This window comes from Drosophila subobscura, chromosome U (assembly GCF_008121235.1).
Source record: "Drosophila subobscura isolate 14011-0131.10 chromosome U, UCBerk_Dsub_1.0, whole genome shotgun sequence".
NCBI classification, from domain to species: Eukaryota; Metazoa; Arthropoda; class Insecta; order Diptera; family Drosophilidae; genus Drosophila; species Drosophila subobscura.
The window spans coordinates 711,007-723,074 of record NC_048534.1 but is presented as its reverse complement, the minus strand read 5'-3'; the positions used below and the strand labels follow the sequence as shown (position 1 = coordinate 723,074).

Here is a 12,068-nt window from a genome sequence, read left to right as displayed (position 1 = left end):
ATCAAAAAGCTCGGAAAAGTAAAAGTTTTTATGATATATAAATTTTGGTGCTATTTTTTTGCCGTTCAATTTCGCTTCTTTTTCGAAAAATTGCCTAAAAAATTGAGAGCCGCCAAAGTTGTAAGAGTAAGGACACTTCTCTCAGATACGAGACATCTCAACCTACTTTATATTACTTCAAAGTACAAAAAATGTTGTATAGAACCCATTTTGTTAAACAATAAAGACTGTTGTACCACGCGGTGCTATTATTTTCGCCGCAACTGTATATCATTAAACCATTTCTAAGCCCCATATCTTTTAGGAAAAAATGGTTTGGTTCCTTGAGAGAAAATCGTGGCGGGTGTTATTTATTATCAGGACAAACATCAGAATAAGCTCTCAATTGGAGAACTCTCTCCACAGCGCACCAACGGAAGGGAACAGAACAGAACCTTGGAAGTACATATGTATGTATGTACATATGTATGTATGTACATATGTATGTATGTACATATGTATGTATGTACATATGTATGTATGTACATATGTATGTATGTACATATGTATGTATGTACATATGTATGTATGTACATATGTATGAATGTACATATGTATGTATGTACATATGTATGTATGTACATATGTATGTATGTACATATGTATGTATGTACATATGTATGATGTACGTCAAAGCGATAGAGCCTCTGGATGGAATGACGCATAAGAAGCCGGCAGCAGCAAGAGCAAAACACGCGTCATATAAACTTACGAACGGACCACTTGGCAACTGTAAGACCGTTGGGTTTCCTCTGAGTTTTCCACTCGGAAACTTTCCACATCCTCCCAGCTCCTGCCCCTCTCAATTGATGCAACAGTTTCGTTTAGAAATTCAAATTTCCCCTTATGGCGAAATAGCTTTCCCCTGTAGAGAGGGGCAGGCAGCTCCTTCTCCTCCCTCCCTGCATGTTCCTCCTGCTTTTGCAATTTGTCGCAAAAATCAATAATTCCCAAAAGAGGCCCCATTTGAGGCTCGGTTAAGGTTTCCTTCCGGTTTATGTTTGTTTTCCTTTACCAATGTATATACTTAAATTAAAGGTACTTAAAGCTGCAGGTATAATTAACCTTTAAGGTTAATGTTTTCTACTTAAGAGAAGGGAAGGTACACTAATATAGCGGAATAATAATAGATATGAATAATAATAATAGCCTTGACTATGAATAGATTATATTTGAAATGTTATTTAACTATATATGTAGTTGAGAAGAAGATGAATGGGGGGAAAAGCCTTGACTCCGCAAGTCTCTGCGTCAGAAATCGTAAGACGTTTAGAGAAAATCTGTTGTTCCCCTGTTTGCCTCTGATTTCATATTCCCATTGAATTGCAAACTATTGCAAATTTACTCGTAATATCAATACATATCCCAAGCAATTCTACGTCTTCTCTCTGTTTATGTAATGTCTGTGCTCTGTCTGGCTTTTAAGGTATGGGCTGGGTGTATGGGTGCGTCTGTCACTCCCGCGTTAATCGACACCTCTTTTACAGTCTAGACTTTGGTTCTGGTTGTGGAACATTTGTTTATGAGCAAACAACTTCAGTAATATGAAATATATATGTACGTATACGTTCATCTGCAATTCCAGGAGGAGAGGTAGATTGTGTTGAGTCTGAGAAAATCAAAAGCAAAAGCCGGCGTAAAAAAAGGGAGACAGAATTTGCAGTACTTTGATCCCCAGACGGGAGACAGCGAGACACATACACTGAAATAAAATTCACCTTTTATATTTTATCCCTCCTCACGTTTTTTTGTGAAGACATTTGTTGGGTTCCTGCTTGGGAAGTTCTTTGTCTTTCGAAATGCCATTGACTGAAGCTTGTCCGGAGCGTCCAATAATCTTTATCCCTAGCCGCAAAGATAGCTATTAGCCAGCCAGCGCACTATGGGTCAAAAGCCCGATTTTTTGGCATTAATCCAAAAAATAAAGCTAGACCTCTACAAATGAATGAATGAATGAATGTTCTTTAGACTAAAGTAGAATTTCGGAAAAAAATTTAGTCATTTGGACCCCCATACGAACTGGAACCCATTTCCGTCGTATTTATTATAAAAGAAGGTATTATAAGTCTAATTATGAGAAAAGATCCTTTAAAACACTTTAGAACTTTAGAACTTTAGAACGATTGATTGTTGGACCAGACCTCCTGCATTTGCAAAATTTGAAATTTTCCGAAAAGTGGCAAAAACGGCAAAATGCAATACCACCACATGATTCTATAATAATTGGTTAATAACATGTAACTTGAACCTCTGTGCAGTGGTGTGCTGTGCAAAAGTAATCTTCCACAGAACACACTTGCAATGGTTAGTACCAAGCCAAAACGAGAAGGGACGTGTGAGACGCTTCTTACGCGTCACAACTTTTATACCCGGCACTCAGTACTACATCTGCAACTTAGCGGTTATTTGTCAAATTTTACATTTTTTCTTCATCTGTCATCTACATCAACAACACTACTCACGCCAACATGCTCCTTTAGCTCGCCACCCTCCCCTAGAAACACACACTACAGAGTCGCGGCAGAGGCAGCGGCAGTGACGTGTCAGGGGCCAGGCCATAAACAGCGCGAAGCAGAGTGTGAATGCTGAGGGACGGGGTGGGTTTGGCTACTGCAAATTAATTTCTTCATTGTGGCTATAATAATGATCCAATCGGATCCCAATTTGGTGATCTGATAGATAAGGTCATTCCCTACGGAATTCCAGACTTCTGTATGCTCACACTGTTACAAGTGTATTTCAAAAATTAGCCCCGCCCACTTCCGCCCCCGCAAAAGGCTGAAAACCTCCCAAAGCTACAATTTTGAAGATAGAAAAAACTAAAAACGCCATTCCGTAGGGAATGACCATATCTATCAGACCACCAAATCCGATTGGATAATTATTATCGCCACAATGAAGAAATTAGCTAAAGGAGCGTCTTGGCGCGAGAAGTGTTGTAGATGTAGATGACAGATGAAAAAAATTGTAAAATTTGACAAAAAACCGCTAAGGTACAGATATAGTACTGAGTGTCGGGTATAAAAGTTGGGACGCGTAAGAAGCGTCTCACACGTCCCTTCTCGTTTTTTTTAGTTTTTAGGCATATGTTGACCCCGTCAGAGACATGCCATACATATCCATTCCATAGTTCCCATTTATTATAATAAAATGGGCTCTTCAAAGAACTTCCGGCATTCAAGGGCATTTCCTCTATACACGCCCCCAAAAACTTGTACCATAATTCCCACGTGCCTACCTGTACGCTACACATTTTTCACATTTACTTTCCTCTTTTATGCGAGTATATTTATCCATTTGCAACCATCGAAAGCGATAATGAAACAAATAAGATCGTTGATGAAACGAATTGGCAATAAATTAAAGTGTTTGCAGAGAGGGATAAGGGGGTTTAAAGGGGAAATATATGTCATACGACCATTTTTTATTTGTATATCAAGATAAATGTACTTGCGTATGCTTTGTAGATATGTATTTATTCGACGGACGCCTCTAAAGCGTTTTAAATATTCACCAGATTGTAAAATTTGGTGGAGCGGGAGGTAGGGTGAGAGCGAGCGGTAGAGAGAATAAGTAGGTGCTTGTAGAGATAGAGAAGGTGAGAGCACGAACTTGCTCTCTCCGCGTGAATTAAGTGTAGAAATATGCGTCATTGGACAACTGGCAATCGGGCGTCACTATTCAATCTCTCTCCCCTGCTATACCTTGTATACTCTCGCTTGTATACTCTCGCGGTAAGTTAGTCTCCACTCTGTCGTGTAGGTGGCAGACCGGACCCGACCCTCTTTAGGCGGCTTGTCGCCGCGTGGAAGCTCCCTCTTGCAGCATTCGAGAGAAAAACATGAAACAGTGCTCATCGTGGAGCTTTAGAAGTCTGCTCCTCAGTATTGCAATCGACCAGCGTCTTAGAATTGACACCTGTCGATATCTAATCGAGATCCTTTCACGCCGCATTACAGGCGTTTAAAGGTAATACAAAACAGGTTTTGTTTTTTTTTTTGTTTAAGAAGTGCTTAAAGTAAGGCTCCACCGACTTGGAGAGAGAGTGTGTGCCTATGGAAGTACAGGCGGCGGCGACGATGGGCGCTCTCCACTCAGTCGATAGCAATGAAACAGTGCATATCAATCAGCTGAAACTTTAATCTGCTCAGTATTGTAATTGATCAACGACTCAGAATTGACAAATGTCCATTTTTAATCGAGATATTTTAGCGCGCTGCAGTTTTGGCGACCACACAGCAGTCAAAAATCTGCGGTAAAACTCAACTAATTACTCAAATGTCGTCATAACGTGGCCCACTACATTATATATAATATAATCAATAGAGGAAATATAATTGTAAAGGAATATACGTCGTTAGTTTCGTTTCGTTTGTTTATTTTTTTCATTTTTGCAAAGACGCAAAAACACAAAAAATACTCTCAGTTCGTACATTGCATAAGTCACGAAAGTAAGAAGGAATTAAGCAAGAGAGGAAGCCAAAATAAATAGCACCATCAACAAAAATCTTAGAATCTGTTTCTGTTGTTTATCGTGTCATGATGTGTATGCACACAGGCATACCATTGTATCTGTCTTATATCTAACAAATAGTCGTCGAATAATAACAAGTGAAAGTTTTTTTTTTGCAATTTAATCAACAATAGAGGGTGCTGCCGCTGAATGGCTACAAAAAATTTGCTAATTAGTTCCATGCGTCTAAAAACCCACTCGATAAGTAATCTTTAATGGATTATACTTGTATGTACATATGTATCTTCCCTGGTAACAATTGTTGCCTGGGGTTAAATAAAAATTCAATGGAAATGTTTGTCTAATACCAAAATAAACAAAAGGCTAGCAGCCAGACATGCCAACTATAAAAAAATATCCAATGTTTGCCTAGAGAATTATCAAATGTTTTATAAATGTCGATATGTATGTACATATATCTCTATCTACACCCACACACAAATAGTCTTTCTTTTTGTGAACCATTTAGTGTATATGATGTACATACATACATATATTTTTCAAGAACAGAAACAGATTTAAATATTTTAAATCTTTCGTGGAACGAAGACATTCCCGTTGACTTTCTTGGTTCGCTTTTAGGTAATATATTTGTTTGAAAATATATTTTTCTTTAACGACAACAACCTACTTATAAAATGTACATAAATATGAAGAAAGTATTCACCGGGAATATTATATCCCTCGAATTTAGTTTCGGTTTTTTTTTAAAATATATTTTCCGTTTGAAAACACTTAAAAAACACGTACAAAGAAAGGGGAACAATATATTTAAAAAACATTTATTTTTTACGGATTGTTATTATTATGCTTTGAAGAACATTAACTGATATCTAAAATATCTATCTACTATTTTGGTGCTCTTTTAAGATTCCATTTACCTCAAGATCTCTTTTACCAACACAATTTCAATATGAAATTTCTTCCTCTTTTACATTTGCAGTTGGTTAGACCTGTTCCCACATCTATGGAGTTTCATCTAGACAGTGCAGAATACTGCCAGGCACAGCACAAATAAAAAGTAAGTATTTTCCAATAGAGAATATGATCTGGAAATTTCCGCTTTTCATTGACAATAAATTGGCTCAACGACCAGTAGTGCCCTGGGGTAGTGCGTGTGCTGTGGCTGGGTCCGTGTGGGTGTTTCAGTCGAAAGCCTAAGGTCATCTGACTTTACCAGACAATTAAGTGCAGTTGACCTTTATGGACAATTTATTACTCTTGACCCTACGCTGACTGCCGCCTAAAAGAATGAAAGAACTGTAAAGAATGGATAATAGAAGAAGAATGGCAAGACTCAAGAGCCTAGACTCTAGAGTCGTCTCTCCTGAAATATTCCATTGCGTGTAATTGAACTAAATTGCTTTTTCGTATTCAATTAACGGGAATTATACGAGTATATTCCTTATAACCAGTAGGGGTGTAGCTTTGGGCGATTTAAACCAAATTCTGGAGCGAAACGTGCAGTATTCTGTTGCTTACTAAAGATAAATATTTATTTCTTTAATTTGTAGGTAATCAAACAAGCAAGGCGGTGATAGCCTGAGTGAACATCGGTCACTGGTCTGTCTCTTTGGAAGTGTCGACGCGTCGATAGGTTGTGTGTGGATCATATCAGCGGATCAACAGCAGTGGGCCATAACGTCGTCTGTCTGGTCTCTTCCCCGTGGTCGTCTATGAAACAGATCGAGGAAGTTTCTGCTCCACTACACCACCCTTACCTTTATTATCGTCGCAGGAGTCTCCATATCATCGCTGAAAATAAATATTTTTAAGTGTAACATCGAAAACTGAAGAAAGGAAACAAAAGAGTTGTTAGATCCGAGAGGTACACTAAAAGAAAACAGGGATTTATTTCACGGAAACAATTTCATACCATTTTCTTTGTGATAGAAGAAAATAGAAGAAAAAATTAAAAATTTTTACTTAAATTAATTTAAAGAAAGATAACATAATCTGTACTTGAAGAATTTTACTCAAATTTTGTGTATTTTTTGGTTAGAACGATAAAAAAAAGGGAGAGCAAATTATATTTATTTTTATAAACCAACTCAAAAGAAAAAAGCACTGCAAAAATCTAAAGGAAACATCAATTATATCATCTAAATACGTTGAATTTGTAACACTAGAAATCGAGTTAACTTCCCCTCTAAAAACCAAGAACTCAAATTGGTAAAGAAAAAAGCCCCAAAACTTCTCATTTCTAAGTGGAAAACCGTTAGGACTACCCTTTTTTTTTTGTAAATTATTGTGTATGAGCATCACCATGCGTCAAAAAGATCTACGCCCAGCCCCAGCTCTAATCGAGTACAAGGGCATGAAGTTCCTAATCACCGATCGACCATCAGACATAACAATTAATCATTATATTATGGTGAGTGTGTTTCACATTAGATGTCTGCATAAAGGTACTCAAAATGGGAGTCCAATGAAAGACAAAAAATTGTTTGCTGAGAATGTTGTAATGAGCACTAAAACTAAATGTTGAATGCCTTCATGTCTAGACTCTCGTTCTAAACCTCTGCCATGGAATCCCCCACTAATATCTTGATTTATAGGAGCTTAAAAAGAACAATGTGAACATTGTGGTGCGTGTTTGTGAGCCAAGTTATAATACATTAGAACTGGAGGCCCAGGGCATCAATGTCAAGGATTTGGCCTTTGAGGATGGCACCTTCCCGCCGCAACAAGTCGTTGACGAGTGGTTTGAGGTCTTGAAGGATAAGTAAGTAAACGTTATCCCAAAAAAAATGTATATCCTGTTAGTGACTTTATATAATTTTAATTTTAAATTTCATTATTAAGCATAAGACATTATAATCATGATTTATATTTTTGTAATGGAGCTATGGAACTATGATTCTGATGATGGCACAAATCATTTTGCTGTACAAGAAATGTTAATGTGGAACAGTATTGTAGACATTTATCATAGATTTTACACATAATATATATTTGCGTTCATAGTAATAGTAGTGCCACTATAGGATTTACGTATTGCTCATTTTTTCCGCTATCCCTTGAACAATCGAATTTAGTTTCTTTACTTGAAAAACTGTCAAACATTCCTATGCTAGATTACACTACTCGACAAAATCGAACTTTTTTTCCTCAAGGAACCAAACCTCAAGAGTAAATAGGGTATATTGTATTTGTGGGAAAAATCGGATGTATGTAAAGAGCAGAAGGAAACGTTTCCGACCCCGAGCCAAGTCGATATAGCCATGTGTGTCTGTCCGACATAGGGGACCATAAAGGATAGGGCAACCAAGTTATGCATCCAAACTTATGTATGCTTACCCTGTTACGAGTGTATTTCAAATTTTCGCCACGCCCCCTTCCGCCATCGCAAAGGTCAAAAATCTGCTGTATCCACAATTTTGAAGATAAAATAAATCTAAAAACGCCATTCCGTATCGAAGAACCATATCTATCAGATCACCGCATTAGGATCAGATTGGATCATTTCTATAACCAGAATGAAGAAATTAATTTGCAGTGGCTATATACACTCCCAATCAGACGAATAGACTCACGAGTTTTCAAAAAGAAAAAAGTTTCTAAAAATCCAGCAACGAATGATAGTGGAGCAAATTAATTTTTCCATTAATCAAGATTCTTTTCCTTATTTAAAAAGTAAAGAATTCGACTTCTAAGTGGAAAGGTTTTTTTTTTATGAATTATTTTGTGTAAATACCCCCAAAAAAAGGCCCGTTTTAGCGATCACTCGAATAGACTCAATGATGAATTTTTAGCAAAATCTTTCAAAAGCTTTGTAATAAATATTTTTTTTATGATGTTTGGAGCTTAACTAATAATGTTTGTGGAAATTTTTTTTGGAATTGCTCGGTAATGTCCTTCAGGACATTAAAATGAAGGGGATTTCGAAGGGTTCAATTAAAGCTCGCTGCAGGCCTGTCTGATGCAATTATGTAATGGTTTAACTTCCTAAAATTGTTGACAGGACTTTGTTCACTTTGTGCACAAATACAATATACCCTATTTACTCTTCGAGTACCGGGTATAAAAACGGATACAAAAAATTCGGTTTCCGGTGTAATTCATAAAAAAAAAAACCTTTCCACTTAGAAGTCGAATTCTTTACTTTTTAAATAAGGAAAAGACCTTGATTAATGGAAAAATTAATTTGCTCCACTATCATTCGTTGCTGGATTTTTAGAAACTTTTTTTCTCTTTGAAAACTCGTGAGTCTGTTCGTTTGATTGGGAGTGTATAATAATATTTAATTATCATCAAACCATTTCCAAGCCCCATATCTCTCATAAAAAGTGGGTTTGGTTCCTTGAGGAAAAATCTTGTCGGGTAGTGTAATAGATCAATTTCTTATAGTCAAATTGTTGATCAGACATGGAGTCCTCACAAATGATGCATTATGTGATAGAAATGGTAGCTTTTCCGCCTAGTTGATGGACCTTGACCAAACCTGCATTTCTTCATCCACTCCCGCTGATCGCCTTTCCGTCTTATAGCAGAAAGCCCTTTGACAGTGTTCGCAGTTTTGTCACCTGGGTACGCTGCTGGATGCAGATGTCTATCAGCCCGTTATTGATACCCTTTGTGGAGCCATCCGCAAATTAATCGCCAGTGCTAAAGTTTTGGATTAACATCTGAACAATAATATTTTTTATACCCGGTACTCGAAGAGTAAATAGGGTATATTGTATTTGTGCGGATAACGGTTGTATGTAACGCACAGAAGGAAACGTTTCCGACCCCATAAAGTATATATATTCTTGATCAGCATCAATAGCCGAGTCTATGTCTGTCTGTCTGTCTGTCCGTCTGTCTGTCCGTCTGTCCGTCCTGATGAGCGCCTAGTACTCAGAGACTATAAGAGCTAGAGCCACCAAGTTTTGCATCCAGACTTCTATATGCTCACACTGTTACAAGTGTATTTCAAAAATGAGCCACGCCCCCTTCCGCCTCCGCAAAAGGGCGAAAACCCTTTTGCTAGCAGAAGATAGCAGAAAACTAAAAACGCCATTCCGTAGGGAATGACCTTATCTATCAGATCACCAAATTGGGATCCGATTGGATCATTATTATAGCCACAATGAAGAAATTGTTTTGCAGTAGCCAAACCCACCCCGTCCCGCAGCATTCACACTCTGCTTTGCGCTGTTTATGGCCTGGCCCCTGACACGTCACTGCCGCTGCCTCTGCCGCGACTCTGTAGTGTGTGTTTCTAGGGGAGGGTGGCGAGCTAAAGGAGCGTGTTGGCGTGAGTAGTGTTGTTGATGTAGATGACAGATGAAGAAAAAATGTAAAATTTGACAAATAACCGCTAAAGTGCAGATGTAGTATTGAGTGCCGGGTATAAAAGTTGTGACGCGTAAGAAGCGTCTCACACGTCCCTTCTCGTTAAGATACGAGTCAATCAAAGCCGTAGGCTGGGATTATATTTGGATAAGGTTTCTAAGCATACTGTGCTCAATATTTATATCTATATTAATAAATCACAGATCTAGTTCCGCATAACTCCATTCCTAAGCATAGCTTAAAGACATAATTCTAGTGTATTATTTATATCATAGATCATTTGTCCGAATTGTACACGATAGAAAATACCTCAAGCGATCTTTATCAATTTATTCAGTATTATTTCTTGCTTTAAAATACCAAAAAGAAAAATTAAATTCCACTTTAAAAGAAAATTAAAAATCAAAATGAAAAAACTTTACGCTGCGCTAGCCAAAAAAATATCCAAAAAGAGCTGTCATAAAATCGATTAAAAGATCAATAGTAATAAAATAAATCTGTACGAAATAACACGCTTGTAGGCCCCCAATGCTCTCCGCCTTAGCTCTCCGCCGATCTATGATTTGTTTTAAAACTCTCTTAAATATTTTCCTGTACAGATATTTATTTTTGGAACCACTTGTAATTTTATCCTAACAAAACTATCTGCACATTCCGCTCATTTTTTATTAATCTTTTTAGTTGTATCTTTCCATTTGTCACTTGATCTCTTTTGAACCTCTTTAATCTATCGAATCTATTACCGAAACAAATGAGAACTTACTTTACTACCTTCCTCATGTGTGCTATATTTTATTGATACGATACCGCTGCCGCCTGTGCCCCAAAAATAGTTTTAGAAAGTCCACCACCACAAGCGCCACACTATCCTACTACAAACATAAGCGTTTCTCGCTCAGAAACATACCAAAAACAGTTCCACCAGAAACAACAGCAAGCGCTACAGCCGCTTCTTCAACAATCAGGCATTCGGCAACCAGAGCCAGCCTATCGTCCTCCGCCGCGACAACAGCATCAGGTCGGAATATCACAGATACCGACACCATTCCCCTTACAACAGCCTATGACAATCTCAATCTCAAAGATAATACTGGCAATGAGGCAGCATCATCGGCAATTTATAATAATACTGCATTTGTTGATAATGAAACTTGTCGGTAAGCCGTAGACCTTAGACATTGAGACACAAAATCAAAACCAAATCCAAGTTTAGCTAAGCGAACAGTTTATAATATCTTAATCCTATGTAATGTGTTTATAGGAATCTGCTGGCACTCTTTATTAAATATCTAATGGTTATTATTACTTTTGTTTTGTTTTTTAGATATCAACAAACTCCAGAGGCATGTGTGGCCGTTCATTGCGTGGCCGGTCTGGGACGGGCTCCTGTTCTGGTGGCCCTGGCACTGATCGAATTAGGCTTGAAATATGAGGCAGCTGTGGAAATGATTAGAGAGTTAGTACCAGTAGCCTATACAGTCTTTGATATATGCTATATACTTTGCTATATCATTACTTTGTAAAACTAATGATTAAATCTTTATATTTCAGTAAACGACGTGGAGCCATCAATGCCAAACAGCTATCTTATTTGGAAAAATACAAGCCCAAGGCGCGGCTAAAGCACAAAAATGGCCATAAGAATTCATGTTCTGTGCAATAGATTTCCAAACACCATATGTATATTCCCACCAGATAAAAAGTGTTCATTTTTTCAAAAAAAAAAAAAAAAAAAAAAAAAAAAAAAAAGAAGAAGAGAAAAAGAAATCAGAAAGGAAAGTATAAGTAAAAGTAATGAAAATGTGGAATTAAAAGCAAAAGATAGAATCATCCACAAAACAACACAAAAATCCAATAGACAAAAAAATTGAATCACAGCAACCCCCACGCCCCAGTAATTTATATAACAAATCTCAACTTTCATAATGTACTGGAATCCAATTGTAACTTTTTGTATGTATTAATTATTGTAATTTATTCTTATCTTATGATTTTCCAACCCTACAAAACTAATGCTAAAAGAAATTTAGATTCCCGATACTACACATATTCACAGACGCTGTAATTATATAAATGATGTGTACGGCCCCTAGTACCCCATAAAATGGTTGTAGAAATGGTCCCAGACAAAACGTAGTTTACATTTACATATTATTCTGGAACAAGAACAACTACTACTCTGGAATAAACAGATATACGAGTAAAACAGAACACACGGAATGTGGAAAGGTAGAGG

The 12,068-nt window shown here is 37.3% G+C and overlaps 2 protein-coding genes across 2 annotated transcripts; both read left to right on the top strand.

Moving 5' to 3' along the window:
- The first annotated feature begins 3,854 nt into the window (after positions 1 to 3,854).
- LOC117902823 lies at positions 3,855 to 6,464 on the top strand. Its single transcript, XM_034814450.1, has 3 exons — positions 3,855 to 4,008; positions 5,496 to 5,573; positions 6,067 to 6,464. Exon 1 carries the CDS (start codon positions 3,881 to 3,883, stop codon positions 4,004 to 4,006), a length of 126 nt encoding a protein of 41 aa, XP_034670341.1. The 5' UTR covers positions 3,855 to 3,880; the 3' UTR covers positions 4,007 to 4,008; positions 5,496 to 5,573; positions 6,067 to 6,464.
- A 311-nt stretch (positions 6,465 to 6,775) lies between these two features.
- On the top strand, positions 6,776 to 11,599 carry LOC117902822 (protein tyrosine phosphatase type IVA 1). The gene is made up of 4 exons (XM_034814449.1): positions 6,776 to 6,926; positions 7,111 to 7,277; positions 11,157 to 11,288; positions 11,384 to 11,599. The coding sequence occupies exons 1-4, from the start codon at positions 6,807 to 6,809 to the stop codon at positions 11,493 to 11,495; spliced, it is 531 nt and encodes a 176-aa protein (XP_034670340.1). The 5' UTR covers positions 6,776 to 6,806; the 3' UTR covers positions 11,496 to 11,599.
- The last annotated feature ends 469 nt before the right edge of the window (positions 11,600 to 12,068 follow it).

Coding starts and splice junctions, on each gene's coding strand:
- LOC117902822 (XM_034814449.1), top strand. CDS start 6,807: ATGAGCATCACCATGCGTCAAAAAGATCTACGCCCAGCCCCAGCTCTA. Junction 6,927..7,110: donor CAATTAATCATTATATTATG/GTGAGTGTGTTT, acceptor CTTGATTTATAG/GAGCTTAAAAAGAACAATGT. Junction 7,278..11,156: donor TTTGAGGTCTTGAAGGATAA/GTAAGTAAACGT, acceptor TTTGTTTTTTAG/ATATCAACAAACTCCAGAGG.
- LOC117902823 (XM_034814450.1), top strand. CDS start 3,881: ATGAAACAGTGCTCATCGTGGAGCTTTAGAAGTCTGCTCCTCAGTATT.